We start from the raw sequence: 27,628 nt of genomic DNA on the forward strand, positions 1-27,628 counted from the left end.
TGTATATTAAGCAGAATGATCAATATGCCACATTACTCTCAGAAGACCTATCGTGTGGCTGCCAAAATTCTCCTTGCTAGTACACATCCTTTAGAAACCTTGTCACAGCTTCCCTCTGCCTGAATCCTAATAGCTCTTGAAGACAGTGTACAGGAAGCTGAGCTGTTTCAATTCCAGTGATTTAAGCCTCCTTATAAACTACCACGTGATGATTCAGACAATCCCTATCGATTATCTGTACACATGAACACGCTGTGTTGATACATGTAAAGGAAGCTTGTGCTGGAGAATAGCTAATTCTTGACCATGTTTCCTACCTCATCACACTCTAAGTCCCTACTGCCTATAATTTTTGAACGGGATTGTATGGAATCAGTAATGCTACGGTAAATATTGCACCCCATTACCTTCTGACATGTTTCTTCTTTGACACTCCATCTTGCTCTTTCCTACAATATGCACTGAAGAATAGCTCTTAGTCTAGAAAGCAGAAACTGTATTGCTCCAGCTCTACTCTGTCATTAGGCAATACTTGTGTTTTGCCTCTGCAGTACGAAACAACAATACTTCACCTGCTAGCTTCAGCAAACATGAAAGCATAGAATCAAAGAATTCAAAGGGTTGGAAAGACCTCTAAGATCATCTGGTCCAACCATCAGCCCATCCCCACCATGCTCACTAATCCATCTCCCTCAGTGTCACACCTCCATGTTTCCCACACACCTCCAAGGGATCCTGACTCCACCACTTCCCTGGGTAGACTGACTGCTCCAGTGCATTACCACTCGTCCTGAGGATAAATTTTTCCTAATATCCAATCTGAATGATAGTCCCTGTGTTTTCTTCTATCTTGTAGGTAAAGTTTGGTAACTTAATGCTAACTTTCCCAAAAATGTTCTCAATTCTGTTCTTGCTATGAGGAGCCCAACAGATATTAGTTTTCCCTCAGTATTGGTAATAGCTGTGTTACAGAAATAACCTGAATTTTCCCTTAATGCACAGATGTCCACTTCAAGGCCAGCAGTCTCAGAAAGATAGTCTAAGCCATTAGCAAAATCAGTATGGGAAAAAAACTGAGAATAACATGATGTATGAAAACAATATTCTAAACCACAAATTTTTCTAGTTATGTTTTAAAGTATATGGTACAAAAACACAGAGCAAAAAAGACAGTATTTTTCTAGGATATTTAAATTAATTATAGCCTAGTGGCAACATGATAGAATTTACAAAGCACTGGAAAGTTCCATTAGTTCTATCAACAGTATTCCAGCTACTGCCAAGTCTGGCTGTGATGTGCTTTTAGCTGAGTTCTGTGAAGGCTATCTTGTATTGTATCAAAAATCATTTAATGCTGTCAGATTGCAGAACCACACTTTGTATCATGAGACATAGAAAAAGAAAGATATACTTAGGTGAAGCATGCTCTTACCGAGATAACACTGTCAAAAGATCACTGTTCTTCAAACAATCAGACAGATTATCAACTGCAGCTTCCAAAGTAAGCAGTGCTTCCATTACATACCCCTATCAATGCATGAGATTAGTCATTTCAACAAAGATTTTGAAAATAATGAATATTCAATAATATTTAGTTCATAAAATAAAGTCATCTATTGAAAATGATTTCTTCTGAAAATAGAACTAACTCACACCACTGCCATTACCCTGAACATTAAAATATCACTATAAGTGTGTTTTATTTTTTGCCTCTGACTGATCTACGAAGGCATGCAAAAAGAGCACATATCTCATCAGGGGACCAGTAATGGCATACAGAACCTCTGACTTTGCAGGTCACTGGTTTAAATTCCATGCAAGCCACTGTGACAGAATACTACTGTCATCTGCTGGCAGTTTCATTACCTACGTAAAATATGGAAGTAATGTCAATCTATTTCTTATTAATAGCTAGCAGTTCTCTTTGTGTAAGTCATGAATCTCTTAATAAATAGATTCTGCCTGTAAGACTGCAGGAGAGAAAAGTCTATTTAGCTAAACTGAGTGAACATCTCAGTTCACTGAGGGAAGATTGGATTAAGTTAGGTCAGTGTAAGTTTTGTGTTGTTATGGATGGATTTCTTTATTCAGAAAGATTTAAACACCTGAGGAATGAGGTGGTGGCTATTCCATGCTGTGGGATTACATTAGCAGATAGGATGATTGGCTTCTTAAGCACAAATTAATGATATGAAAAGAGAAAAATGGTCATCATGAAGATTATTCAGTGACATCTACTAAATGTCTTTTAGGTGCTTCATAAGACTGTAACAGCCTAAAGTGGGCTTTGAGTATATTTAGGTTCAGTAAATTCAGAGAAACCCTTTCTTAAGGCCACATTGTATACCTTGCACCACTTGACTCCAGAACACCTTGTTAAAACTGTATTTTTAAATTAAATGCACCTTAAATCAACAGTGCTGTGAAGAATGATGTACACACGTACCTGAATCTCATCTCCATGCTCTCCAATAACTTCCACCAATCTTGACAGGAGGTCAGACAATGCATGTGCAGAAAGGGGCTGTTTCAGGGCCCTGAATATCTGGAAAGAGCGACCTGCGTAGTGTCTTGAAGAGCTTGAAAGAGCTGTTTGTAAAGCAACCTCACTCAGATGCTGCTCCAAATGAAAACCTAAGCGAAAGAGCAGTAGGTCAGCTTTTAAAAAAATTTTCACAGACTTTACTGTGGATCATATACAGGCTGAACTAACACTCTGGGGAGGACATATGTTCTAGTGCACCCTGCATAGTCCCTAAGAAGTGGATGCAGAGGATGCAGAAGTATACTGTTTGGGGAGAACTTCCCACTTTTACATTTATTTCACATAGAATGTAAGAAAATAAACTTTGCAAATCCAAAATTCTCAGTCTGGAAATGTTTTGCTCAGAAAAATATATTTTTCATCTGATTTCAAGCTTTTTTTACAATTCTTGGACAAACTTTGAAGCCGCACACCATTCTTACCAGCAGCAACACACTGGTTGACACTCCCAGATTTAAAGCTAAGCTGAATTAGAAATCTTTCTATGAGCTTCATTAGGCTTTGGATAAGATCTTTAAACATTAATATAAATAAAAATATAAATACTGATTTTCAATCCTGCTTCAGTCTTGGAAGATATTTAATTAGCGACTGTGTTGGTATTCAAATTATGTTTGGTACACTTCCTATGCTCCAAAAACATGGTAAATGAAAACTAAAATTTACTTGCTAGAACAAATTACTACAGGACACTTTGTAACAACAGTCTATTTCACCAAAAGGACATATAGGAGCTTTTATTTGGTAAACCAATCATCCAAATGGCTGTCTACCAACAGATCTGAAGGAACACTTAACATCTAAAGCAATTCTTTCATATGTCATTCAGTGTTCTTAAGACACACAATATTTTGTGCTTCTGCACAGCAGATCTAAATCACAGTAAATAAACATTCTGCATGACCCTGAGAGAATATTATTTTATTTATGAAAGCAAAAAAATATTTCTACCTGACTTGGAATCTTTAAATACAGATACAACATGACGCAGAAAATTAGTAAGCTGTTCGGCACTCTTGGTGTTCTGATTTTTAGGTGTGATATCTTCATGGCACCACAGTGGACCAAACGCCCTTAAAGAAATACATAACAAAGTGCAAAATAGCTTTGAGTCGTCTGAAATAAATGTAATGAGATAAAATACAAAAACTCTAAATTCGATGAGATATTTTCAGGGCCACAATCTGGAAATTATGCAACTGAAAAGATGCATGTGAGCAAGATACAAGAAAATAACTATACCTATGCCATATTATACAAAACCTCTCGAAGTATATGTTATACCATTTAGAGAGCAGCATAAACAAATCCCTATTTTTGAATTTGCTATTGTGCCTAGGATGTGCCTGTTGTAGTCAGCAGTTAGGATTAGTTTCACCATGGCCTTTCACTATGCCTTGTGTGTCTGCTGTCTACCTGCATAATAAAATACTGTCTTTTTCCATTAGTTCACTGTTGAACATAACAGTATCAGTCAATTAAATATCTTATTCTTGTCAGGCAAGATTTTTTTATCATGTTCCTGACACTGTAATTCTTTTAAGTACCTACCTACTACTACAGGTATCAATAAAAGAGGAACAGGAATCTGTAATTACTATATAAGCACAGTCATTTTCCTTTCAATCCTTTAAATTGCTGCAGATAATTGTAGAGAACACATAAAAAGATGCATTTTGAGTACAAATGTAATTTCTGCTTATCTCCACTACCTGGTAGTCAGAAACTCAATTAATTTGTTTGCTTTCTCATCTGTTTCAGCAGCAGTGTCCATGTCCTCAACCTCTTGTGTAATCTGGGGGAGATTTCCACTGCTGCCTCCCAGACTGATGCTGGAGGAGGTGGAGCTGGAACTCAAGCCAGAGTCTGGCACTGGAGAGGACTGGTATTCCCGCAGAAAGTCAAAGCCACCTGCCAGCAGAAAGGGAAGAGATAAAGATGGAATGCACTGTTGGACCAGTGTTACAGATGAACACATCCATACCAAGCAGCTCTTTTCAGAGCTTCTATGGGGAAACAAGGGAGAAACCCGCAGAACATAACAGCCCTCAAATAATGATGAGAGTGAAAATGGCAGTGTTTTTAACTGTGCAAAATCCTTTGCAAAATGAAGAATATCAGAGTCAAGATAGTTTTCTCTTTTACTGCTCGAGGACTACAGTACTCGAGAAACAAATGTTTCATGGCACTTACATTTGGAATTACGCCTTTTTGTAAAACTAATTTTGAAGTTAGCTAAGTATATGAAAAATTCAGCTCATTTCCCTGGGCTAGCTGGACACTGTAAAGCACTCTGCAGGATGGACTTCATAGGAGAATTATACTGTCCCAATGTTACATTTGTAACAAAAACAAAGACACAGTGTTTGACTATGTGTAAAGATTGGGTTATTCATATTAAATATTTTGAGCATTAAAGTTAAACACGTAAGTAATTTTTCAAGTGAGTAAGTTAAAGAAGTGGCAAGTTTTCAGTCTCCTGGCTCAAAAACTTGCCACACAACCTCAGAGCTGGAATCAGAAACAAAGACCTATTTTCTTAAGGTGTCAGTGGTGCCTTATTGTTTTCTTCATGGAATAATTCAGTGATACACCTTTGCTTCTTATGCGCTTCTAGATGCCATTCTGTCAGACTGTCCCTACGCTGCCATTTGTTGCACGGTGACAAAATGTAATTAAACATCAGTGGGAAGGTTCAGTGCCTACTACCATACCACCAACATACATCTCTGACATCATGAGCTGACAAAATAAAATAGGAAGCATTATTTTTGTAGCAGCCCTTGTACATTGCAAGTTTGGAGTCCCTTAATTGAGTTGTCTGACACTAAGTGGAATGAACCTCAGATGAAACATTCTCATTTAGGATTCTTTGCTATAGCTACTCATCCACATTTTGGCTCTTTATATTAGCTGATCAAAGAGAATCCAAACACAAAGTGTTGAAAACCTTTTGTGACACAAGAGGCCAAGACATAGAGTACTAACTGTGTTTTTCAGAGATTGGAATGAAAACAGTTCTTCATTTTGGCAGAAAAACAGTAACACCTTAATGTAAGAATTTTATTCTGTATTTAATAATTCATGGGCATGTATTGGAAAAGAGATGTACATAAAAGTCACTTGGGAAGTTCATATGTGAGGTAATTTTGCACAGAATTTGTTCAGACTGAAAAGGCCAAAAAGGCCAAACTAATTGAGTAACCTTTACTGATTTCCCTGTTCTCAATATCTAAAAAGCAATCCTTTGTAGCCCATCAAAAAGAATAATCAGTTATCAATATTCTTTATAAGTCAAAGGTATGTATTACTTTTGGCTATATTCCCAAGGAACCAAGGAAACACCACTAATTTGACGATCTTTCCACTTCTCAGTGTATCATAACATTCTTCACCATCTTCCAGACAACAAATCCCACCTCCATAACTCTACACTGGTTCTGTGACTCTTTCAAATCTCAAAAGTATGCTTGCTTTCAGTAGTATTGAATGACAGTAGAAAGCTACCTGCTTTCAACAAACTGCTCCCAACTAATTCCTTAAATCCAGGTAAACTGCTAAAAGCTGACAGAACATCCATTTCAGAGAGATATGAAGTAAGTCTAGTCAAGCAGAAACAGATTTTAGAACAGAAATGAATTTCACCTGTGGTATAAGGGAGGGCTTATAGCATGTCAAATTTAACGTAAGAATGGAAAACCTGAGCTGCATATTCCAGCTGTTCTTCCTGTACTGGAAGAATTTCTTCTTCTTTTTATTTCCTTCCCCTCCCCCCCCCCCCCTTTCTTTTCTTTTCTTTTCTTTTCTTTTCTTTTCTTTTCTTTTCTTTTCTTTTCTTTTCTTTTCTTTTCTTTTCTTTTCTTTTCTTTTCTTTTCTTTCTTTTCTTTTCTTTTCTTTTCTTTTCTTTTCTTTTCTTTTCTTTTCTTTTCTTTTCTTTTCTTTTCTTTTCTTTTCTTTTCTTTTCTTTTCTTTTCTTTTCTTTTCTTTTCTTTTCTTTTCTTTTCTTTTCTTTTCTTTTCTTTTCTCTTTTTAATTGTTTTTCAGAATTGAGGACTGACTGCCCTTATTTAAGCATTCCTGGCTCCAAGAGGGGAAAGTTAGGATTTCATTAGCCATATTTGTATTTAAAACTTTACATTACATATTTTGCTTAACGCAGACAGCTTTCTCACTATCATGACAAGTTATTTAATAATAATTTGGGTGTGGTTCACAGGGAATTAATACTAGTTGAAACTTTTTGGATTTGCTACTTTACTACTTATATTTATCAAAACAGTTACATTTTAGGAAAACAGCCTTTACATTCCACTTTCAGAAAACTCGGTGCAATGCAGCATTCTTTCTCTTGTCTTTGATCTCAGTTACCTGTATAAAGATATTCAGGTAGGTATGCTGGTTGTACTGTCAGAGTCTTGGTCTCATTCATCTCTCTGGTCTGAAGAAGCACTGATGCGATGGCTTGGTAGTTGCTATTGCATGACAGTGCAATCAGAAGGTGAAGCAGTAATTTCTTACTGTGTTCAAAGACCTCAGGGCGGTAATGGTCAAGACCTAAAAGGAAAGGTTACAGCAATCACTGAATACGAAGCAATAATAAACAAGTTCACATTCCAGAAATAGCAAAAATTCCAAGGCAGTTCATGGTAAGAGTGCAAACAAACAAGATGCGGTATTTCCGGACACAGCTACTTGTGTTTTTACTTCAAAGGTCTGAGTATATGCCAGACAGAGATTCCACTCCAAAGATACAAAATAATGTACAGCAATGTATCTTTATGCATTATGTCTCACTGCAGCACTAATTCACTAGGGCCAGAAAACCTTGAAAGATGAGAGCTTTTTGGTGGTGCCCATCTCTACCTCGCTTACCACAGTATCTCTCTTTCCTGCACAGAGGTCAGTTTTAAAACTAGTATAAACTGTAAGAGGTAAATGCTGGTTTATAGGAAAGGAACTGACAGACAAAAACTTCTTGAAAAAGGAATCTCTTACCAGTGAGACAGAATGAGAAATGAATCATCAGTTCAGGGTGCTGTACTGAAACTGAAGGTCTATCATTGAAGGACCCTGATCTTCTCAGCACCATTGCTGTTTGCATGCTCCCAGTTTTTAACACAACCAAAATAAATCATAAATCACCAATATAAAGGAAGCAAATTTTCACAGAATTAACCTCACTGTGTGGTAATAAACATTTTTTCAATTCTCTTTCAGTATCTTACATGATATGTATAAAAACTTTCTTGCACTTTAGTGCTAAATATTTCAATTGTTTTCTTCTCCTACTTATCATAGGATATATTCCTCTTCACTCAAAGTGGCAGCAGCCAACAAGCCTTTCAAGTCAAGCGTTTTCTTGTTGATTCTTGTCTGGCCTGAAAAAATGTAGCTGCTCATATTGCCATAGTCTGAGTCATGAGCGTTCAGCTCATCTTATCACCTCTTTGGAGATCCTGTGATTCTGCCTCACCCATCTGCCTATAACCTCCTTCAAAAGAAGCAATGCTAACGTCTACACCATTTTTTCATCTTCTTTAGGTCTCTGCTCCTATTCTCCTTTCTCCATTTCCTTCCATCTGCCAGGAGGTAATGATTCCAACCTATCCTGTTTTAACATACGCTTTCAGGAGTGAAAAAAATATGACAAGTTATCTTGGTTGGAGATAACTTCTGTATCAGCAGTAGTTGTGACTGAACAACACTTAACCTCTAAGATTATAAACAAATATTGACATATACGAAGTGAGAAGTTCTTTGTCCTTCTGTGGTGCTGGGCCATTCTCTAATTTGGAAGAGTGTCTGAGAGGGTACACTTCTGTGGCATGGATATGTTTTCACGGTAAAGCAGTCTTGCTGGCTCATCTAATTTCACACTGGTTGCAGAAGAGTTGAATAGCGGTGCTTCTAACACACTCCTGACATAGGCAGGTTCACACCAGCATATTAAACACATCTATCACAGAGTTATTTGAATACAGTATTGCCCCAGTCCTCTTGATATACAGGACAAAGGCACCCAGCTAGCCACCATACTACTTCCAGGATCCTTTTCAGTCAGATGCATCTGCCCTCTCACATTCCAGACAGAAACAAGACAGAAACACTCCATTTTCAATCACATTCATATCTGCAGCTAACACATTTAGCATTGCTTCATTATACCATCACAATAGAGCTCTACTATAAACTACAGAATTTTTTCTGTGTAACAGCTCTTGAGAAACTGAATTTGAAGCAAGTCTAGAGGCTATGATGTCATTTTAGCTACTGCTTTGCTTTCACATTTGATTTCAACTTCACATTTAAGAATTGAAAGCTCTTAGCCAAGGGACTGTCTCAAAAGATATTCAAAATTTCTGCTTGTTTCTCACCAAATACTACAGTGTTGAAACATTACTGCATGAAATAATCAGTAATGACAGTTTAACAACAGATTACTAATATTCTGTGTTTCTGCATATATTCCCTGATGGCTCCTTACAGCTCTCTTAATTGAAGTAGCCACCCTGCTACATTCTATTTCTGTTCTATTTTTTTTCTTCTGAGAACTTCTAACTCTAATTGCCAGTTACAGTAACTTGTTTCAAATCATACTAAAGAGGCTGTTACACCAGTTAATGGTTATTCATTTGATCCACACACTTAGACATTTCTTATTCAGCTTCCTCTTATACTTGAAAGGTTGACACTGATATAAAAAGAAAAAAAGATTGTTATGGGCAGCCAAAAAATGGAATTGAACTTCTAAGTGAGGAATACATGAGAAATGTCTCAATGAGACTGACCCAGGAAGTCCTTTCCAGCATGCTCCTAGCTTTCTTATGTGTTTACTGAAATGTGTTCTGAAACTGTTGCAAAAATGCACAATATTTGAGTATTTGATGAATATGCATTTTCAGAAAAAACTCATAAAAAAAATTTCCAGTAGAACAATTGATAACAGAGTAACAGAAAAGGAGAATGAAATATCTTCTTCAGCTGCACACCAAAGTATATCACATATATTCTATCACTGTGCTTTGAACTCCCAGCTTAGTTTTTATTACCTGCTGAACAGCAGACCCCTCCCACGTTGCCTGTGAGCAAGCTTGGTGGTAATTATGGTAAGGAAATGAAAAGTGGACTACAGTCTCCAGATTTATTTTATAAATCTCTAGCTGTGTTGACTGGTGAAAAGCAGTAGGCTTTGTAATGCTAAATGCTCCTGTGAGCTAAAAAAATAGGCCATGCAGTTTTCGTAACAGTAAGTGGTAGGATAAGGAATGTATCACCCTCTGGTTGAATTGGGTTATGGTCAGGAATAGACAAAGCAGTGAGGGGAAAGGAGTGCCTCTAAGCTCAGGTTAGTAACAGGAAACATAATAAAGTATTCCATTAGGAATTAAATTAATGAAGCTTACTTTCCAATGATCCGTGTCCTACCTTCACTGTCTCTGCAATGCATTCATCTTGGTTCTCTTACATAATACTTTTGCAAAGAGAAGAGATGGCACTTGTGTCTGTAGTCCACGTCTGAGGCATGCACAGACTGGCCAGCTGCCCATCACAAATAAAAATGTACAAAGCCTGAGTTTCGTGTGCCTTTCTCCTAGGTGGGATCTACGTTTACTGCAGATGTTTTAGGAAGTTGAATATCTTCAAACTTCTATCTCTCTTTCAATTTTTTAAAATATTTTTTTAGGAAATCATAAAAAAAATCCCACAAGTCCACATCTTTTTTTTTTTTTTTTTTTTGTTCTGCTGGTCTTACCTAAAAAGAGAGCATGTAGCAACAAAGGGAGGTGAAGGGCCCAGTCTTCTCTTACGCTGTGGTCCACTACCATCTCAGTCATGAAGATGACAGCAATATTGCATCTGGAAATTAAATCACTGGATCAGTTTGAAACTTTTTGGAGATGAGAAAAAATCAATGTGACTACTATTGTTTCAGAAGAAATAAAATCTCAACATTGTAAAATTCAGTACTACACACTTCCAAATGTGCAGTATTTCTCGATATGATTAATGTTGAAGTATCTTAGTTACAGTATTAAACAGGTAAGTAACCATTACTGAAAAGATCAGTTAATGTCAATACAAATGATGTAAAAGAGGAATTTCATAATATGCATAGCCCAGTTAGAGTAATAGATCGAGGAGAAAAAAGTGCTATGAATAACAGCCAAACAGGCTCAGGAAAGACAGATTTCCCTTTTCTCTTTTGGCTTTGATGCTTCAGTCTGATTCTTAGAGGGATGTCCTATACTGTAAATAGACTTCCTGGTACAAATCTGGAAGAACTGCAAGCCTTTACTGTATTTTAACATCAAAGTGCAGGAACTCAGCAGAAATTAAAGATTCATTTTTTAAATGTTCTGAGTGGTGGGACAGGTTTGTTCATGATGGCCAACCAGTAAGATGAAGTATCTCACTGTCAGAATGAGAAACTGCTCACCTATGAAGGGGTCCTCGGGGTGTGATAGTTTCTGGGAGGTAGTCTACAAGCGGTGCCCAACATCCTCCATTGTAAGGCATAGGCAGGGGATGTGGTTGTTTGGTTTCAACAATATTCAGTAGCCAGCTTGTGTATGGAGAAACAGGGTCATCTGCATAGAAAAGTATTAAAACAGGATTCAGAAAAACCTAGTCCAGTCAATAATCTTGAAGAAATAATAAAACAGAGTTTATGCTAACGCATCAGTTCAGCTGTTTGGAATAACGTGATAAGATGACATTAGGTTTGCAAATTCCAGAGTTCAATAACAAGTGATGCATTTTTAATCCCTCTTTCACGCTGCTGGAAATTAAGCACATTCCAGGCAGACAGTACTGAATTGTACATGATGCAGCTGAATCCCTGCTGTCACTTAGCAGCTTTGGATCCAGATCACAAACCAACAAGCAACAGACTTTCTTTTCAGAAATGAGAGGAAAGTTCAGCCAAGGAAGATGTTGTCGGAAGCCATCTGCTGCAAAGAGCTCCGTGCCAGTGACACATTCCTGCAACTCCCCACTAGCAGTACCCTGCTGAGTGATGCTACAAAAGCAGAAATAAAGTGTCCCAGATTAGGAAAGAGATACAAGGAATATAAAAATCATTCTCAGTAGGGTTGAATTACTGAATTTCTGAAATATGTGTTTAATTTCACTTCAGTAGCTGCTGTACTTTAATAAACAATAGGATTTTTTTTCTACCTGCTTATGGCAATAAGTTGTTTCCACCACTTTCTGTCTTTTCTCAACTGTGCACAGCTGAGTTCATTTATCTTGCATTTTATTCCCTTTCACTCTTCTCGACTTTCCCATTAGTCAGTTTTTAATTCTCATGTCTGGCAGTCCGCAATACAATGCCATGGAAAGCATGCTCTTGAGAAATGCCTAACCATTGTCTCTCATGAATTTGCAGTGAGAATGCTATTTTTTTTGCTTTGTTGTGTTGTTGTTACACTTAATTTCAGGTAGGTTTGAAATTCTAACCACTCTCCTCACCCTTTTATTTTTACAGCATGTACCTGATGCTTGTTGGCTTTTCCACAGGACACACTGTTTTGATGCCTCAAGAAGTACCAGAGCCAGATTTTCTATTAAACATCACTAAATGGTTTTGATAAAATGTCACCAGCTTTCCAGCTCTTCAGCAGCTCTGCCATACAGTACCTACCTACTCCTGCAATTGGTACTTTAATGCCAACTTTACTATCGCCATTCTTCAGCCCTAGACTTCCAAGAGACCTTTCAATTCTTTATGATTTATACCTCCACTTGTTTCTCTCATCTTCTGGAGGATGATTTATTATTTATAGATAAAGCAGAATAAAGTGCCTCGATAAAGTAGCAAAGTACAGCAAGTGCACTTACTCATCTTATGAGGATTAACCAGAAAATATTTGCCAAATGCTTTTCACATAAAAGCACTGCACAGTTACTATTCATAACCACCAGATTAAGTGTTTCACATAAAACTGCTTCATAAAATCCACTCTAAGATCTAGTTCCTTGCTTACTTTTTCATGGGTTTATGTAATGGACTGAGAAAAAATAAAGAAGCATTTTGCACCTTAACACACGACCTTTTCCTGAACAAGAGTCCCTGTCTTGGAGGAACGTGTTTCCTATTTCTATCTTCAGCAATGCATGTACAAGCAATGCACTGAGTAGACTGGAGAGGAGGGAGGCCATACCACCAAATCCCTGGAAGCCCGGGCTGCCTGCCCAAGGGAGCAAGTTGCACTTTTTTAATGGAGGCTGCATTATTTATATTCCAGCTTGACAAATGATACAAGAATTACTTTCTATGCAGAGATCTATATACATGAGTGAGAAGAATTTCATTTTATATCTAGGTCTTCATATATTCGTGGAAAGAACCCCTGTTCCTATAAAGTCTGCAGGTGCAGAGAGGAACAATCATTTCAGCAGTGGTTGGAGGAGAAGTTCCAAAAAACCCATTCTTTTTATTACCAAAAGCCCTTGTCAAAACCAGCTACTTGTGGGGAATGTTCTGATAACATAAACATTTTCTGTTTTGAAAGGTTGCTCATGCAGATCAGATTAGTGCTGGCACTCCAATTAACATCTGCTGAAGAAATTTAATAACTGCGGCACTCGAAGACAATTACGAGAACCAGATAACTGTAGTAAAACCCGATGAGTTTAATATGTTGAGCACTTCTTATGTGTATTTAAATACTGCAGAATGTACATATGCAATATTTTGTAAATATTGTACTTCCTAATTATGAAAAATTGTTACTGTTACAGTTAAAATCAGCCTATTTTGATGTTTTGCAGAAAAGTATTGCCAAAAAAAAATATTTGTCTGGAAGAATATATAAACTCTTTTACTTTTTATGTCAAAATACTTCCCCAGCTGGTATCTTCAGAACCAAGGAAATACATTATGGTGTCTGTATTTTTTCACCTGACTCAACTATGACAGAAATGAATGCTTATAAGAAAGTTTCCATACATTTGGTTAGGTCCTAAGTGAACTCTATAGATTGACTTCTTTTTGATTCTCTTCAGAAATCAGATAGATTATCCAAATGACAAATATGTAATTCAATAGTTGATGGAAATATCTTGGTTATCTTTAAGGGTCTGCTAATAGTCTACTCAATGTAGAGTAGACAGAAATATACAATGAAGAACAACTGTGCTCTGGAGCCCTATTTCACTCCCCACCTATCAGAGTTTTACATATCGTAGTTAGATATTGGTTGCACATAGCAGAGAAAAGCTAAAAAAGGTAAGGCTTTGTTTTGGAAGTTACTAAATCCTTTCTTCATGCTCATATAATAGTACTTGAATTGGAGGGAAATGCTGCTAAAGGGAGCAATTCAAAGAACTTGCTGCAATGCTCTGGGATGTTTTTCACCTTGCTGTATACGGTTCAGTGTGTTACTGACAGGAGAATTCTCTGTTACTGCCTTCACTGAAGCTCCCTTGCCTTTAAGTATGTTTGATTGAAGTTAAACAAAGGAAATAAATTAGGTATGAAGGTAAAACAGGAACACTCTCTTCATGCTGATGATACATTGCTATTTACACAGAAGTTAAACAGAGAGCCTCCCACTGTCAGAAGAATGTTTTCCTCTCCCACCAAACAACAGAACTTTCATCAAACTGAGTAACAGAACTTACTTTTGTCATCATCATAAGATCCTCCGGAGCTATTACTGTACCTTGATTCCAGTCGAGTATGTGCTCTGACTACATTACTGAACCTTCAAATACAAGAAAAATCTTCATTAAAAACATACTGACATCAAACATCTGGGCTTTGTGTATGTGCTTACTTTACAAAGAAAACACTTCCTCATGCGTTCGCTTTTATATGGCAGTAGACAAAAAATTGAACACAATGTTATGTTCATAAAAACAGGCTCTTACAACACTTTTCTGAGAAGTTCTAAAAAGGCACTGCTGGGTCATGAGCTTGTAATATTTAGCAGAGGGGGAATTCTCATGCTGCACGTGGCTCTGCTTTTCCTGAAGTAAGAAACTGTGTTTAGGTTGGCCTGGACGTAAGCTGTTTACAGTGGGTATTTTGTCACAGCCCACGTTCACGGGCAAAATTCTGGCAAAATGCTAAACCAGTAATTGACTGATTAGTCCAATGTCAAGCCTACACAATTATCAAAACAACAAGAATGGCAGCAGATAATCCTTCAATAGGATAATCCAGCAACTGCAAGAGTGAGTCAAGCAGACTTGTCATGGAACATTAAAGATAGAACAAACTGTTCACAACTGTCCTCAAATCTGCCATGACAAATAAAGTCTTTATTGGTGCTTCCTTCATTTGCCTATGCTGTCAGCATTAGCAGGCCTGAAGTGGCAGTAAGAGGAGCTGGAGGCTCACACCAGTGATGATGTAAAACGTGATGGCTTACGCAAAGGCAGGAAATTAACGGTGTTAAAAGAATTTTATCAAACAAAAGAAGCTTGAAGGTTCTCTCCACAACATTCAATACAATTTGTTACTAATAATGTGCACAAATACTGAAGGCCATTTAATTATCCATTTATATATTATAAAATTTCCAAAGCAGACAGACTCATTAGGGCACAAAGAAATGGAAAAAAAAAAAATAAATACAGAGAAATATGTAGAGAGAAACTCTAATGTGAAACAAGTGAAGAATACAGGCTATAGAAACAGCTTGAGAGCAGGGCAGAATTTTTTAAACAAACACACTCTCTGAAACTCTCTAACACAGAGAGTGATATTACAAACGATTCACTATGTAAGATGACAGGCATTGAGATAGTATTATACTATCTATCAAAAACTTAAACATTACAACTAAAGTTAATGCAATATTATCCTGTTAACCTATGCTATAACCCAAGACAATGCTGAACTTGTGCACACAAAAAATTCTGGATCACTGAGAGATACTTTCAGCCTTTCATTTAACATTATATTGTTTCTGCATAAAAATAGCCAGATTATTTGATTAATTTTGTGTTATTTCAACAGTACCAACATTGATGAGAATAGCTGCTTTACAGTTTATTACTTTCTGTAAACATTATTTAACATGCCTTGGATGTTCTAAGACTAAGTTCAAAGTTTAGTTGTGAAATACAGATGCATTTACCTTAGTACCATCTTTAATAACGTAAATGCCAGCAAGGAATTCTAACAAATTATTTCACATTACTATTTGAGTTTTATCATAGAATCTCTGGCAGATTTAACTATCAAAAACCTTCATTTATATAAGTCATGTAAGCAGTGCTGAAAAAATAGTTAGATTTGAAGTAAGCCAGGAAATGAAATTTATTCAACTTATCTTCACTTCAACTAAAAAGTAATCTAAATCTAACTCTACACACACAAACCTGCACACATACAGTACACAGTCTGAAGGACAGAAATGTTCCCTTACGTAACCGTTTCTGTACCATTAAGCCTGAACCTCTGAAAGGTGGACTGGAATATTGAAATGATACTAGTCACTATCAGGAGCAACAGGCTAATGTAATCCTAATATACACTTACTAATAAATGCTATTAGGATTCATTCAAAGTTCTCTTACAAAGATAAGTGGGTTTCAGTGAGAGAAAAAATACACGTCTGTGCTTGAGTATCAGGTGGGCTTCAAGCTTTGAATTTACTCCTTCATCACTTGACAGCATGTACTATATGTAGTAAAAGACTGAGCATATGGTTTCTAAGCAAAATATGTTACATCATTTTCCTCTGCAAAACACTTCATCCAGAAAAATGGAACAATCATGGACATAAATCTCCAAACTAAATTTTACTTGTCTGAGAAATAAAAAAGTATGATCTAACCTGATTTTTAATAAATACTTCAATATATATCATTTCATACAGATTCACTGAATTTCTCTCTATTATTCATAGATAATTCCAAGAAAAAACATGATCCAAATAGCACAACTCCATCTGTAGGTTTAACAGATGTTCAATTGCCATGTATTTATTAAACAACAGTCAGGAGCAAGAACCATGTAAACAGCTTTATTTTACATGTTCTCATTTAAAAATGGTTTTACTAGGACACTGCCACTTAGGATCCTTGTAAACATCAGGAATTTTAGAAAATAAGCTTAACTTTGCTCAACATCTAACCCTTAGACCAGGAAAATGCATACATTTTGGAGAAAAAGAAGTCACAAACCTTTCATCAGTCTCTTTCACAATTCTGTTCTCTTCTACATCAGGAAAACTATCTTGGCCAGCTATGACAGTGTTACTGCTTGAGGTGGTTCCTGTATATGAGACATCAACAAGAAACCTGTTATTTGCTGCAGACAGTATGCACAAATAAAAGCATATACCTTTAACTTCTTCAGTAGTCACAGCCGAAGTGATCATGCTGCTAATACAATACTTGCACAAATGAATGAACATTGCCACCTCTACAAAACATATTCTGCTTGCATGGCTGAATGATCTGCAGTTTACATGCTTCGAGAGGCAGATTAACACAGTGATGCTCTTCAACTCCTTGGACTATGCCCATTCTCAGCTGACCTAATTCTTTTACCAAGAACCTGGCAAAACACTGGTAAGGTTGAATTTGGGGTGAGTGTCTCTTATGTAGCTTTGACTATGGCAGATTGAAATAGCCTCAGGCCTTTGAAAACGGAATTGCCACTGGGTTGAATTTCTTGGTTTTCAGCTGTTAGTTCAGTGATGACTTCATCACCAGTGACAGCACTAGTAATGCCTTCCTGTTCTGAGAAACTAGTGACAGCAATAGAACTGCCTCATGAATTCTGAACTATACCAAATATATAAAGTATATTAAATGTACGTTTACAAAACTTATGCAGCATTAGGAATTAAAAGGAACTGTAATTTAGATGTGCAACAAAGCCCTGAAACTTGCACTTTATACATACACACATCTGAATGGGTACAAAAGTAACCAGGAAACTTTTTTTTCAAAGACTTGGAGACTGGAAAGAGTAGAAAACACAACTGAAAAGTATGCTTAGATCATACCAGAAGCTGCAGCTGAGGCTTTGTTACTGGCAGCAAAACGGTAAAATGGAGGATTATCACAGTGCTGGACTATTGGGTTCACTGGGTCAGTTTGCTGCAGCTCAAAAAGAAGCTCCTCCATTGTCTGAATTGTATTATTCCGACATAGATATATTGCAACCTTTTTTATCTAGAGAAGAAAATTTCAGTTATTAAACTCTGTCCAAAGTGAATTTCTAAAGAAATAAAGACATTATACATTGCAGAACTGAAAATATCCAGAATGCAAATGTTACTGTTGATCAGACACACAACCACACAACTGCACTCTTCTTGTTCACAGAGGAACAGAACTGCTTGCTTTGATTTCAAAACCACTTTCCCAGCTGAACAAATCTGTGTTCTGATAATCTGAGAGGTTTTGGTTACCATCCACAAATCGTCTGTTCAGATAAATAATTTGTAACATATACACACAAAACCAACTAACCCTGTATCCATCATTTAAGGATATCAGCACTGACTCTGAATTGTGCTCCCAGATTTACAGTTTAATTATGTATGATTGCTGATGGAGATGAGTCTAACTATCTTACATAGAGCAAAGTTCTCATCTAGAAAGCTACATCCACCCAAAAGTTCATGTCTGTATTTCCAGGTATGGTTGATGTTAAAGACAGGTAGCTGTAGCCACAAAGAATAGGTCAGGCTCTCAGTAGCTACCTGTAATAGGACTGCAGTAATAGGACATGGGAAAACAGCAGAGCAACTGTGTATGTAGACTTCATGCAACCTGATTTGAAAAATCTGAGAGCATAATTTACAGAAATACAGGTAAAAACACCTTTTGTGTTACTTAACAAGGCCTCAAACTTTACTGTATGCACAGCAGCAATGTGGACTACTCAAAGACTGACATAAAACTAGGCTGAAAATGTCAGTGGCTACTAAAAATGAAGACTTTCTCTGGCTCAAAACCATTTTCTTTCATAAAATGCAGGAGCTGAGAAACTATATGGAGAACCATTCTTCTCTGCTTGCCTTATTTTTTTTCAAGATGTCCCTAAACAAATACTTATAATGATGCTAATACATGGACTGAATTAGCTTTCGACCTCACCAAGTATTGCTGTTCTTATAACTAATTTCTTATTTATAACTTCCTGCTGCTTCTCTTTCACTCTTCATATTTTCCTTTTCTTTTTATTTTTTTAAAGTAGAGAAAATGGACATTCATAGTCTGTTTTACCCTTCCGTGCTATATTCTCTCAATAACTTTCCAGATACAAGTCCATTTCCTTTCAGAGGCTTGTTTCTACTTGGGCTCATTCAACTACTTTCTCACCAGAAGGGGTCATGGACTTGACAATAAAGGTCTCCGTTGAAGGGTTTTCTGAACTTCAAATTTTCTAAGAACTTTTTCAGTACACATGTAAAAGAAAGAACAGCTGAGCAATTTACATCAGGGCACTGGGAAAAAAATGCTTAAAGAAGGGGCAAGTATAAAAGATAAAACAATGAATTTAGCTGCTTGAAAAAATAGTAATAATAAAAAAAGGGAATCAAGGAATGCTTTTGGCTTGAGCACACATAGGCAGAACAAATGGCTGAAGTCATGAAGCAGCCGGTGACTGCCTTGGGGTGCAGAGGGCTCCAAAGGGAACCAGGTAAACTGGCAATCCTGCAACTGCAAGATTTTTTGAGCCCAGAAGAGCTGGAGCAGTGCTGATAAAATGTTTGAATAATCTTTATTTGCAAAATTGTATCTGCTATCTACACGCTAATTGGAGATACATGTTTATGCTATCAGCCATCTTGAATAGTTAACAGAGTCAAGTACAACTTCTTATCTGTAAACTCCAGGGCATTATCAAAACACTGAGCAGATGCATGTGATAAGCTTGGTGTATTTTCCTACTCCAGACAAAGTCAGAATTAAAGGGCAATTCACAAGCAAAGTCAGGCTTTATGTTCATGTGGAACTTGAAAACATTTCCAGATTTTGCAAAATCTGAGAAGAGGGTTTAGAAGGACTTTGAAGAAAGAAGGATGGGTGCTATGAGTAATAAGAGGTGTTGAGGTAGTTTACAGCTGTGGGATGGAAATACTTCTGGAAAAAGGACGTGCTGAAAGTTCATAACTCATGGAAAGATCTTCGATACCCTCCAGGTATTTGGAATCAACTCCTTTATCTTCTACTCATACAAACACTGAGCTTATTCTTACAGCTACGCCACTTTCAATCTTTCATCTTGATTAGATGAGTACCACTGATTCTGCACATACTTTATACTTCCACTGAATAGATAATGTGGATCAGTAGGCCCCCCAAATGAGTGGAAACAACAGGATCTTTATGATGCATAAGCAACGTCTCAGTTTTTTTAATGTTCTTCCATATTTCCTTTGTTCCATTTTATTTAGCAGTCAGCATAAACACTTGAAGAAAAATATTATCTCAGCAACTGTAAACAAGGCTTTTTGGGTACGTTTGATCACTTTAATATTCATTTCCAATTTATTTCACAGATATTATCAGAAAGAGACTAATAAAACAGCATAGTGTCATCGTCCTGGAAAATTTACTATATTTAGATTCTCTTTCTCCGAGCAGCTGAGCAATGAGACACATGGGAATGGGGCTGTGTTGCTTTTCTCAGACAACCATGATTTTATTTCAACTTAAATAATAACAATATCCTGCACAGTTTGACTCATACATTGCAGGAACAATTATATAGCTCACAAGAGCCATGCAAAGGCAAAAGCTGATATGTTAAATTGCATTTAAAGGTTAGGTATGCTGTTGCTCTTGATACTTCCCACAGGAAGATTTATTCTGCTAAAGAAGAGAAAGTAACACTTTCTAAAAAGTGCTTTTCCATTGCTTAAATGACTTTCAAAATGTATCCAATAGTAGTGTAAGCTAAATGCCAGCAGAGAAAAATTTTAATTGTTTACTATTCTTACTTCCCTTTATTTTTCATGCAAGTTATTTAACTTTTAACAAGTCATTCTGCTAATTAATACAATTTTAAACATATATGCAAATTGCATGTTTTTACACAATTCTGACATGAAAAAAAATTCTAATTGTCTGCAAGGGACAGCTGTTTTCTTCATCACAACCCATGTAACCAGTAGTAAATAAAGTGCAAGAACTTACATAAGGTAAAAGGATGGTATCGCTACTAACGCCACACAAACTAATGAGAAACTGCAGTGTTATTCTAAGGTTGTTACTCCATTTTTCATTGTTGGCCAAAGCATTCCACACATTTTCCATCTCTGGTCCAGGAATTTCATCTCCATACTGCAAAGGATCATAGGAACACATTTCTTGAAATGTATATAGGATATAAATAAGCAGATCTCCAAACTGAAGGCACGCCATTTTTTGAGCACTTTCTCATGCAATACCAACAGTAAAACACTGGAACAAATGATAAAATGGCGCTTTCAATAACCACTTGACAGAGGTGGGAACGTAAATTCTATTTAAAAGAAATACATTCTATTCCCACTTTGAAAAACAGCATCTTTGTCTGAAGAAAGCACACTTATTCACTTTGGAACAAAACTATGTTTTTGGAAGCAACTTACTTCATGAACTGTTGGTGGGTGGTAAAGGTGAGACCTCAACACATCCAACAACACATCCAACATGCCTTAGAATTCCTGTTTTCACTCCATAGAATTCCTCTAACAATATCCTAGAGACTCTGTACTAGCAGATCATTTATGACTGAATATCATGCCCTAAGATACAGAGCAAATACCAAAAACAGTTCTGGTGGTACAGCCCCTGTATTACTTCAGGCACGAAACAACAATGCTGGTTTAGTTACAGGGCCTCAACACGGGGCAAAGAAGAGATCCTGAGCCAACTGCAATGCAGTATGGATGTGTACGTTCTCATCTCATCAAGAAATGTGTGTCAGACTAGTACAGATAGTTGCAGTGCAAAATTTTTGCTATTGGAGGCAAGGAGGCATGTTCTGCATACAAAATTAAGGTTTGAATATTTTGGAAATTGCTTTATGGTCTTGTTTATATATTTACTTATTTATTTTACCTTTGCTGTCATATACATGAGATTATTAAGAACCAACGAGGTGGCCTCAGGAGAGCCCCAGCCATTGCCTTTAAGTCCGCTTGTGACTGAAACTTCCCCATCCTTGTCCTTTAGTTCATCTTCTGGAGTTGTTGGGCTTGAACCAGGGAGAAGTAGCCTGTTGTCTACTAGTTCAATATTATGAAGCCATGGCAGCAGATAAGTAAGCATAATTTGTCTTCCATTTGGATGTGTTGTTGGAAATCGCTGGCTTACCTCTAAAACAGTACAAGTTGAAAAGTATGACATGTTAGCTTATGAAGGAAAACTTACATATACTGCTCAAATCAGATTCCTGATGTGTATTACATCACCTGATGGTTTTAACCTTGCAAACCAGAAGCATACAAAAACATGTACTTCAAGAAGACAAAATAATAGAAAGAAATTGAGTCATTTGTCTAAAATAACTAATATAGTTTTAACACATTTTGGGCTATCATAGTTTGGATACAGAAAGTTACTACCTGTTACAATGCTATCATGCCACATCACATATTAAGTTAAATATGTCCGCAAAGAGGAAAAAGGATAATTTGGGTACTGGCTGCTATTCTAGAATTTCAAGAGTTTTGGGGGAATTATGGAAAAACATACAGCTATGTTCTGCAGAATCAGTGTCCCATTAGAATCCATTTGTCTAAGCTATAGTTTAAATTACAGGGCACTTACTATATTGAGTTTACAAAAACATCTTGCTAGAGTCTTATTTCCTGTGTAGAGGCCTGTAAAACTCACAGGTGGTTGCCACCCTGAGTGCTGTATAAAGTGTCATACATAGTTTACAGAACTGGCACTGCAAGGGAAAGGGATTTGGGAAATCTGTGATAAGATTTTCTGTCTTTTTTTAAAAAAATCTTCAAGACATAAACTAGAATCTAAATGTATAGAAAGGGGCTCTGCTGTATACCGTGTAATGTATAGACGTTGCATTCTGGTATTTAAAAACTAGAGCAACACATCAGATGGATTCAAACAGATAGACTGGTCTCAAAATGCAGTCATTCCCAGGAATGGTCCCAGGACTGAGCGTATTCTAAATGGTCCTCCTGCAGATCTGATTCTTCGACATTTTTCTCAATAACACAATGTTTTTCTGATAAAATTAAAACGATAATAAAGACTTGCAAATGTGGCAAAGGTGGAGATCCTTCCTTCAGAATGATTTGAATATTTGGTAAATGTTACTTGGACACCGGCAAACAACATCATGTTAAAGTCATGTACAAATGGAGTGAAGAATTCTATCTTCACAACTATCATCTATATATAAACAAATCTAGGCCAAGAGTCACCAAGCTTAACAGAAGAACCCATTATTGTAGAGTTTGCCAATGTCATTTTAACTTATCGTCAGCTCTTGTAATCTCAAAGCTATCCTAAGGTGACACAAGTGGAACAAAAACTCCCAACTGAGGTGTTCAAATATTCTGTACCTTATATAATTACCTCTAGGAAATATATGTTATATTGCTAAATTTGATTTCACCTGAAACAGATCAAAACCAGGACAAGCTAAATCTATAAACAGAATTGCCATTCACAGATGGAAATAACTCAGTAGTCTACCATTTTTACAAAAATGTAAGGAAGATATTATAGATACAGATACCTGAAAAAAGTGGAAGGGTAAGTTCAGGATACATCCTTGCTAGTTCATGTGAAAGAAGAGCAAGTGAGACACTATAAAGGGGTGGCAATGGACCATGTGTACCATACAAAATACTGCCTGGTCTTTGCTCAGCTACCTTTTTTGAATAAACAAAAAGTTTTGATTCAAGAATCTATGAAAGAGAAAAAAGAGAACAACATAATGAGAAGATTCAATTCATTGACTCAGAAAATGTCAGAACTTCAAGATGTCACAGAATGACCCACATGCTCCAAATTTGAAAGATCCTATCTTTTCCCCATTAATTTTTACATAAATATTCCCAAGAATATCTAAAGCCAAGATAGAACGAATTTTTTTATTTTCAAAACAAAGCTAGAATGCAAATAACCAGTACTTTTTACGAAGCTCACACACAAATTTTAAATAAGGACACACATTTAGTTGTTTTGTAAAAAAGCAGCTGATACATGCCTGCATAAGTTGCATGGAAATTTCATAAATCTCCCTGTTGGTGTCAGAAGCCTTGAACAGCACCAAGTTTAAAAGCGTCACAATATCAAAAGGATAGTTCCTAGAAGAATAAACAGCAGATTTTCATGAATGTTGGTGAGGAATGCAGATTATATTCACTCTGATTTAGTGTGTAATATGGCTTAATGAGAATGTCATCTTCCTTTTCTCTGTTCTATCACCAGAATATGGGAAAGGGAGTTCTTATGAGCACATGCTGTTTGATCAAAGGGCCATCTGGTGAACTGGAAGAAAGAAGGGATTACTTATAATTACCTTAGACTAATGCTTAGGAATGCACTGAGTTACCCACAGAGAAAAATGCAATACCTATTTCTGTAGCTGTCAATTCACCTTAAATTATAATATAAACTGTTTCTAGAAGAGGAGAAGAGATGGCTAGCACAGAAATTTTCAAAGATAAAGTACTCACTAAAACAAGCTGCAATTAAAATAGCCTCTTTGAAGAAAAGACACTATCACCAATATGTACATTCAAACACATGAGGAATTCTATCAAAATTGTATTCAAAGAGTAAAAACAAAAACTGCTTCAGAAAGTCCACTAAGGCAACATTTATTGTAATGGTAAATATATTAAGAGAATATATCTTCATAATTGTTCACCACAGGGTGACTTCCAGAACATGCTATGTACATTATCACAATAGAAGCAATATATGTGAGGACCACAAACTGAAAGCCACTGAGCATTTTGTTCTTTGTAGAAAAACACATTAAAAATGTGATAATGCTCACTTTACAAGCAGTTCCAATAGTGCTGTCCCTAAGCAGACAAAATGGATGACAGAGAAAAAAAAGACCAGGGTTCAAGAATTAATAAAAATCCTCAACTTCATAATCAGACTTTCCCTTCAAAGAAGATTATGCAGATCACACTCAATTTTCACTGTAGACATGGGAATGATTCGTTTTTAGGACAGAGTGGCACTGGTAGCACAGTCTGAAGAGAGAAGCCTGGCTGAAAAAGTGATTTATTCATTTGTTTCACAAAAAATAAGCATCTTAGAAATTGTCTTATCTTAGAACAGAAATCTTAGAACAGAAAGCTCAATTCATATTTTTGAAATCTCAGTATAAGGCAAAATATAGTTTGGTTGTTCCTGTAAGAACAACATAAAATGAATTCTAAAATACTTTTCTTGTTTTGATTTCCTATACCTCACACATTTCTCTATTGAAATCAGCTGATCATACAAATTATTTTTGACTTCTTGTAGAGGTCTTGAAAAGCTTAAGGAAAATTACAAAATCAGGAGACAAAGCACTGTTTTCTATTTGCAACTTGCAGCTCATGCTTGTTCTTTATTAACAGCAGTGATATCAGATCACAGAAAAGTAACCAAATCAAATTAAAGCAAGTTAGAAAAAGAACAAGGTAATTATTTTCAAGCTAATAGTACTTAGATTTTTTTTAATAAAGTAAATGAAAATACCATGCAAAATCTTTTGAAACAAGGTCCATATTGCAAATTACAGTGTTGTGGATATTATGTATCTTTCTGATGAAAATATGAAAAACTGGCACAGATTTCAAATGCGTATACAGCAGCAGCAACTTCTAATAGGCACATCGGCTTGTTTCCAGAATCATGTCAATAAGACAATAAGAGCTGTTTGAGACAGCTCATATATAATGTATAGGGATGATGATCAGAGTGCTGGAGCATCTCTCTTACAAAGACAGGCTGAGGGAGCTGGGTTTGTTCAGCCTGGAGAAGAGCAGGCTGCGGGGTGACCTCATTGGCAGCTTTCCAGTGCCTAAAGGGAGCCACAGACAGGAGGGGAATCATCTCTTTAACAAGGGTAGATAATAGCAGGACAAGGGGAAATGGTTTTAAGTTGAGGGAGGGAAGATTTAGGTTGGATGTCAGGGGGAAGTTTACAGAGAGAGTGGTGAGGTGCTGGAACAGGCTGCCCAGAGAGGCTGTGGATGCCCCGTCCCTGGAGGTGTTCAAGGCCAGGTTGGATGGGCGCTGGGCAGCCTGGTCTGGTATTAAATGGGGAGGTCGGTGGCCCTGCCTGTGGTGGGGGGGTTGGAGATTCATGATTCTTGAGATCCTTCCATCCCAAGCCATTCTGTGATTCTATGACCCTATGTGACTAAAAAGTCTTTATAACACAAGTTGAACTTCCAACTCAGTGAAGTCTGATCAGCAGCATTCTGGAAGGATCCTGCCTGCGCTGTTACAAGTGTGAAATGAGCGCATCTGCAAAGCCAGCACAGCACACTGTGCCAAAACTCATAACGAGACCCTTTCTTCCATAAGCAGCAAATTTCACAGAAACGACTTTCAGCGGATGTCTAGGAGAGGATGCCAGTTGGCTACACATGACTTTAGGCATTTTGGCAAGAATACTGCAGCCAGTTTCCCCACTCTTCAAGATACATTTGGTCACTTTGTCCATTTTGCCCATGCATATTTCTCCTTTATCCCTTCACTCAAACCTCTGTCTTCCTTCTTTGTCCTTCACACAAAACAAACCAGAAGAGTAACCAACATGAAACAGATTTACCAGTAAAACATCATTTTTCATTCTGGAGATCAATTACATCTGCTTATACTAGCAAAGAGTGGAAATACACAGCATATGACCAGACATTTTGTTTTAGAAATAGCAAACCTGATTTGATAGGTCTGCTGTAACGTACTGTGTACATATAATTAGAAATTAATGAATACCTGCTTCCACACACAGTTGCAATTGCTTTGAAACATCCAGAGGCAAGCTGGTAGGATCCAGTATAACATCGATCTATAGCCCAGTTGAAGAGATTAATTTGATCAGGATTCAATTCCAGCAACAGGACTACAACTTCACATCCAAGCTGGTGAACCTGAGAATATAAATGCACATCAAATCATAACTGGTGAAATAAAAATGTTATTTAGAATTTTTAGAGCAACATAAGCAGAACAAAGGGAAAACGTAGTATTCAAGTAAAAAGAAATGAGAAAATTTATCATAAATTTATATCGGGGATATCGCAGTTGAAATGTGGCTCAGTTTTCGAGTCAAAAAAGTGAAAATCTTTGCAATAGCTAGGACACATTTAATACGTGCTTTTGGTCAACTTCCATGCATATTGGTTAACTGATTTTTTAAGTGTTTATTTCCTACTTCATTTGAGTTCAAAAAATTACACACTTCCATGTTTACTATTTTTCTGTCTAACACAGATTTGCAAAGTAGGCAAAGAACAACAGTTATCTTTCATAAATCTGTGAATATTAAAACTCGTTTGCTTAATCCAGTTAAATCAAATGAGCTATCAGTGATAATGAACTCTCCCTATGGACACTGTACCATCTTAAAAGCAATTTAGTTATGGTCCTGAACTACAGTGACTAGCTTAGTGGAAACAGATTTCACCTATCATGTCCAAATTTTGCATTTCAAGAGGAAATGTAAAACAAACAAACAAACAAAGGTGTTTTTCCTCTCGTTGTGTATAATTAGGCATAGTAATGCAATATTCATTGACAATAATGAAAACATGCAATGAGGAGAAGTATATCTTTTCTCTTCTGCTGGGTATTCTACTCCCACATCCACAAAAATTTCAATTATATGTATCATCTGTATAAATCCTTATCGCTCCATCTCCAACAATATTTCTAAATTGTTTTATCCAACTTAGATTCTCTCAGTAGTTATTTCTACCTACTTCCAATCTGTCTTAATGTTTCTGATCTGTTCAATTTTTTTCCAAATCAATTATCATTTCTACAGCATGTGTCATCTAGCGTCAAGGCTTTGCTGCCTCCTTTTTTTTTTTTTTTTTACACTGGTATGCATTATCTGTTTTGGTACAAGGCTTTTAGGGACAACAGGGAGTCAAAGGCTGAGATATCATAAAAGGAAATTCCCT

The 27,628-nt window shown here is 36.7% G+C and overlaps 1 protein-coding gene across 13 annotated transcripts in view; it reads right to left on the reverse strand.

Moving 5' to 3' along the window:
- The window catches only part of FRY (FRY microtubule binding protein), a 244,342-nt gene that overhangs the window by 43,786 nt on the left and 172,928 nt on the right, over nt 1-27,628 (reverse strand). For all 13 annotated transcript variants that reach the window (XM_090133321.1, XM_090133320.1, XM_090133318.1 and 10 more), the window contains 15 exons: nt 26,439-26,593; nt 23,695-23,794; nt 23,221-23,392; nt 21,570-21,826; nt 20,661-20,807; nt 17,516-17,684; nt 16,686-16,776; nt 14,172-14,254; nt 10,984-11,134; nt 10,300-10,403; nt 6,915-7,100; nt 4,258-4,456; nt 3,497-3,618; nt 2,447-2,634; nt 1,433-1,527 (listed from right to left, as the gene is read on the reverse strand). In XM_090133321.1, the coding sequence (XP_089989447.1) occupies nt 1,433-1,527; nt 2,447-2,634; nt 3,497-3,618; nt 4,258-4,456; nt 6,915-7,100; nt 10,300-10,403; nt 10,984-11,134; nt 14,172-14,254; nt 16,686-16,776; nt 17,516-17,684; nt 20,661-20,807; nt 21,570-21,826; nt 23,221-23,392; nt 23,695-23,794; nt 26,439-26,593 (2,219 nt within the window). The remainder of the gene's footprint in view (nt 1-1,432; nt 1,528-2,446; nt 2,635-3,496; nt 3,619-4,257; nt 4,457-6,914; nt 7,101-10,299; nt 10,404-10,983; nt 11,135-14,171; nt 14,255-16,685; nt 16,777-17,515; nt 17,685-20,660; nt 20,808-21,569; nt 21,827-23,220; nt 23,393-23,694; nt 23,795-26,438; nt 26,594-27,628) is intronic.

The sequence above is a fragment of the Phasianus colchicus genome, chromosome 1 (genome assembly GCF_987193195.1).
Source record: "Phasianus colchicus chromosome 1, bPhaCol1.hap1.1, whole genome shotgun sequence".
Taxonomy (NCBI): domain Eukaryota; kingdom Metazoa; phylum Chordata; class Aves; order Galliformes; family Phasianidae; genus Phasianus; species Phasianus colchicus.